Below are 5,316 nucleotides of genomic sequence, written 5' to 3' on the forward strand. Positions count from 1 at the left end.
ACATCTAGTTATCGAACCCTCGCTTCGCGCCGGGGGTTCGATTTTTAAGTAATGTTGTTCGATTTTTAGTGAGATCAAACTAGATGGATATCAGAATGTTTTGACTACCTGAGCAGAGAACAAGAATAATTGAAATGCGGTTTCTGGTTCTAGCCATAATGATGTACAAAACACGTTTTCTGTGAAATTAGTCAACTTGTGCAATTATTACTTATTCTTTCTTCTTGCTAGAAAAAGTTGGACTTAGCGTCTAAATTAAATCCAAAGAAAATACAGAAAAGTGATATGAAATAGAGATAAGATCAAGCAAGCAATCTATACGTGAATGTTGCTACTCAACCTGCCGGTGAATATTTCAAAGCGATTAAATTAGATTCATCATCATACCATACATAAATATTATTGTAAGTCATCACCACTGCCACTAGTACCCGAAGGGGTGGTTTGGTTGTTGGATAGTAATTAGAATCTTCAAAGGAGACCCACTAGCTACACTACTTTGGGTCTTGCCTTTCAAAAAAAAAAAAAAAAAAATCATGTCATTTCTACTTGCATCCCATCATGCCTTGCCAATTTCTTCAAGTAGACCCCGCCACCAGCATTCACCAAAAAAGCGCGTAGAGTGGAAATGCTGACAAGTAGAAATCAAAAGATCCTCCCTCAAATTCATTAACTGATAACAGATCACTAGCTTGATACATAAAGTATATTTATGTTAAAAGAAACTAACCCATCGAGCGAACTTGGTAGTTGTACACCCACCCGTTTTCTATCAAACCGGTTCTATAAGTGTCAGATTTGGTCCACCAACCACGGCTAACTATGTCTGTAAGTAAATAGAGGATATTATTTAATTAAACACCGCAACTATGCATGTTGACGTGGAACCAAGTTGATCGAAGAGTTTTGCTTTCTCGGTCATCAAGTTTAGTTTGAGATAATTTAGGAATTAGAATCCTAGTTGGTTTGTTTCAGTTATTTGATATCAACAAAATTATCTTTTTTGTTTTATATTACGACTTTGCTTACGATTAAGCTTATTTTCTTGTGTTTCGGAGAGCGTTTGTCTTCCAACAATCTCGTCCACATTACATGTACATGTTTTCGAAACAGAAAAGTGTTGTATTAATTACCTCTTGGATCACTCCTTTTGCTCCAACCTTCTGGTATTTGCGACTCAATCTCACGATAAAGCAGGTTGCATTTACCTATTTATGTAAACACCCACATTTAACGCTTTCCTAATAATTGGGTATATAATAAAATAAAATAAAATGTTACTGCAATATTGATCATGGATCAGAAGAAGTATTAACATGAACCTTTTATAGCTTTGTGCCTTTTTTTGAGGTTAATCAACTTCGTTGCAGCTTTCTGATTGTCCGTACCTGCACAATGACAAATAGAAGATAAATATGTTGATAAATAAATCATATAAACAACAACTTTACGTTAATCCAATTGAGGAAGGGTAGTGTTCCCGATGAACCTACTCCAAACAAAGTACCACCGTTCTCATTTGAAAAAAAAAAAAAAAAAAAAAAAAAAAAAAAGAGCAACCCCTGCATGTCCTTTTCCCATAAACCATGATGATTTTTCTTTCTACCCTTACTAATTCCCGTGTTAATCGAATTGAGGTTAAGGTGGGAACGAATTTGAACTTAAAAGAGATTGGTGTTTATACCGAGTCAAAATGTCGTATCACATCAATTTGATAGGGTGAAGAAGGATGCGTTAGAAAGAGAAAAAAAGAATTTTATCTCCTAGTCAAATGTATGGTTCCCATATTTCGGGCAAAACTCATTTTCCTACAAGGACAAAAAAGGCTTGCACTTTTTTCCTTTGAAGAGGCTCAAGTAACATAAGGAAGTAGTTCTTTAACAGTACATTCACTCAAAAAGGAGTGTTCGTGTTACGATATGTAAAGAAAAAATGTACGTTCACACAAGGAGCTTAATCTTACAGGTAAAGTGGCATGCGGTACACCTTCAATTTCGACCAAGAAGAAGAAGCAACCTAAGGACAAGGCTAAAGATAGTGAGCGTGTTGATCCGATTTCCCCTTTCTTCGAGGGGGGCTCGATTTGGATTTTTCATTTTCTCGTTCGGGTGAGAAGCTATTCGTTTCACAAAAGTGGAAGGAAGGAAGGTAAGCTCATGAAACCGATTTCAAAGGATAAGAAAGTTAATGCCAAAGTGGAGAAATTCGATCAGAAAGAGTATGAACGATTTGTTTGGTGGCGTAGGCTCTCGTCAGGTACTTAGTGGTTGTGCATTACACGAGAAGATTCGGGGTTTGATGACTTCATTAATGCTTTTGATTGGTTGTGTATTATTCACAATGTAGGTTAATTTGGTTAATTTTTTTTTTTTTTTTTTTTTTTTTTTTTTTGTATTATTGACCTGTAGATCGTTGGATCATTTCAGGCAGTCTAGTAAATATTTCATCAATTGTAATTCATGTGTGATCCTCGGTTCACTTTATTTGTAAGTTAAATGTTTTTTCGCCAAAAGAAAAGAAGATAGATATTGAAATTTATTTATCAAAATCTCATATTAGCAAAACATGTAGAGCATGATATGATAGAAAATCGAAGATTTGAAAAGGAGTAATAAGAACCTTTTTTCATGGATTTGCGTGCCCTTCCCAGTTTAATCTCTGTGTCTTTCTTCTCAGCTGGATATAAAGTGACAGAAACATTATTGTCAATAAGAATTCATTTGACTCATAAAGTATAAGGCTGCACTTAATAATGGTATGTCAAATGAGCACTGACTAACCTTTCCAAGTTTTATATTCGGATTTCAGGCTACTCAGATGATGCAACAACATTGCTATCTTACCTGCATATACATATATGTTGCTTTTCATTTTGAGTTTAACATGTATAAAGAGAGTTTTAGTTGGGGAAATATGTAATTCTGATGATGTTTAGCATGTATAAAGACGTACGGGTTATTAGTTGTCATGCATGAAACAATTTGAGAATATAACATACCAGTTGGTGGTGTAGAGTGAACAGAATTTTTTTTGACCAATGTTGTGCTACCATTTATAAGATCACACGCAACTATGATTTCATACACCTCCAAAACACCTTCTTCAATTGCTTCCATCGTCATGTTGAAATAATAGTTGTTGTGCATATTTATGTATTTGCAGCTTATAACCTCAGAATGAGTCATGCTGTTGCTTTTCCTGTACCTACCGTACTATATATATAATAATAATAATATCTTAGTTTAAAACAATAGATAGTAAAATAAAAATAAAAAATAATAATAATAATAATAATAATAAAACATAGAGTGTGATTCTGATCAAATGTTCAAAAGAATATACCATATGGACGACCTCGTTGAAAGCGTTAGTGGCGAAATCACGTACAACAGATACAAAAGGATGATCAACATTAATAAATTCCCAGCAAGTCGTCAACGTTTTATGATTTATTATGGTAACTTCAGGCTGTCATTTAAGACAGCAACATGTAAATGATATGTATGTGAAAATTAAAAGAATAATAATGACTTTAATAATATGGTGGTATATAGTACATACCATCCCCTCAGCGAGCTTTTTAAACTCGAGCCAACTATTGCGGTCCTCATCTTTCAAGGGAACTTTCTCGACATTTGGAGACTCGATGTTCTCATCCAAGACAGATTCATCAACAAGATTACCTAATAATATAATACACACATATAAATTACCAACTTACTAACAATCAAAGACCGAATCATCTAAAGGGTCCATGCAACTAAGGACCTAAACAAGCTACTTAAATAACTCAAAACCTAAAATACTAAATTAGTTATATAATAGAAAATGTTGGTTTGTTGTTTCAAGTGGATACCCTGGTTATCTACCCCCTTGATTTTCTTCGTAGTTGAACATACTGAAATTACAAACAAAAAGATGCTGCATCAGGTGATACAGACAAGGCCAAGGTTGCCAAAAGCCAGAATTTGTAAACTCCCTTATCAGGTGATACATACACTTAGGACATATTAAGATATTAAGGAAACTGAATCATACCTTTCATAGGTTTGTGTTTTGTTCCCAAGTTAATCTTTGGGCACTTTTTTAGACCTGCAAATAGACCGCCATTTATTGTTAATAATTACTTCAACCACGCTAAGAAGGTACACACATGTTGCAATTAGTATACATATGGAAAAATAACGACTTTTCATATTGCTTCAGCAGCTGATGATATTCACCGTCTTCGTCGTTATATATAAATTTAATTTACTAGCTGCATACATAACCAAAACATATACGAGTAGTAAAAATGTCCCAGCAGGAATTACTCCTTCAAATGTTAACATATATGGTGGAGATACGCAAGTATTAATAAGGTTTCTATTTGGCAAACACATAAAAAAAAAAATTATAAAAAAAAACTTACCTTTCAAAATAACAATCCCTAACAGTTAAGTAGTTTCAGTATTCTTTAGGTTCAACGATACTAGTCACATGGAAGCAGCGATTCAAATATCAAAAAAAAAAAAAAAAAAAAAAAAAAAAATACAATAATAATAATAATAATCCTTCTAATTTAACCGTAAAGCAACAATTAATCTAAAAAATTTGTTAAGCAAGTAAGTACGTAATTGAAAAAATTATATACGTATTACATATCGATACACGTAGCTAAGCTTACCGATTAATTTAATCACTCCCCTGCTGCTACAGACGGTGAATAAAAGCTCGGAGAAGAAGATAAAACCCTAACCTAAATTTCGTTTAGTGACGCGTCCATGTGTTTTTATTTTGGATAATATTTACAACAAAACCCAATACACGGTGGATGGGGAGTTGAGTTGAGACGATCATTCCCTTACCCGATAATAAATATTTGATACCTTTAAAATACCATAAATATTCAATTATTCCATTTTCCATTCCATTTTTATACTCCGTAATTTGGGTGTTTTGTTGCTTCATCCATGGCCCTAAGTTTAACCGGAATATTTATTTTATATCATTTTAGACTTTAAGCCAACATCAAGCGTCGATTCATTGGCGATTTGACTACTGTTTAGTGTCTAAATTGAATGTGCATATGCTTTAAAACTCATGGAAACTTGATCTTACCATTTTCATGGCGTCTCATGTTTCTATTTTGTATTTAAAGAAAAAGGAAAAAAAAATTCTACTTTTCGACCGGAGGTCCATTCGGAAGAAATCTCCTTATCCGTCGAACAGAGAGAGGGAAGACTTTCTCTACTACTTGGAGTGCTTCACTCTGGATGGAGAAATGACTTTTCTTTGTTCAAAGATAGGGGAATGATTGTCTACATCTCACCTCCT

The 5,316-nt window shown here is 33.8% G+C and overlaps 1 protein-coding gene across 2 annotated transcripts; it reads right to left on the reverse strand.

Annotated features, from left to right (window-relative positions):
* Nucleotides 1-515: 515 nt before the first annotated feature.
* On the reverse strand, nucleotides 516-4,777 carry LOC139856499 (uncharacterized). 2 transcript variants are annotated; one of them, XM_071845478.1, is made up of 12 exons: nucleotides 4,667-4,777; nucleotides 4,039-4,092; nucleotides 3,857-3,898; nucleotides 3,562-3,683; nucleotides 3,343-3,468; nucleotides 2,999-3,212; nucleotides 2,781-2,843; nucleotides 2,620-2,676; nucleotides 1,323-1,388; nucleotides 1,134-1,208; nucleotides 731-826; nucleotides 516-631 (listed from the first exon to the last, which is right to left on the reverse strand). In XM_071845478.1, the coding sequence occupies exons 2-12, from the start codon at nucleotides 4,043-4,045 to the stop codon at nucleotides 603-605; spliced, it is 897 nt and encodes a 298-aa protein (XP_071701579.1). In that variant the 5' UTR covers nucleotides 4,046-4,092; nucleotides 4,667-4,777; the 3' UTR covers nucleotides 516-602. The 2 variants fall into 2 exon arrangements, with proteins under 2 accessions (XP_071701579.1, XP_071701580.1); XM_071845479.1 differs by lacking the exon at nucleotides 3,857-3,898.
* Between the last annotated feature and the right edge of the window lie 539 nt (nucleotides 4,778-5,316).

The sequence above is a fragment of the Rutidosis leptorrhynchoides genome, chromosome 1 (genome assembly GCF_046630445.1).
Source record: "Rutidosis leptorrhynchoides isolate AG116_Rl617_1_P2 chromosome 1, CSIRO_AGI_Rlap_v1, whole genome shotgun sequence".
Taxonomy (NCBI): Eukaryota; Viridiplantae; Streptophyta; class Magnoliopsida; order Asterales; family Asteraceae; genus Rutidosis; species Rutidosis leptorrhynchoides.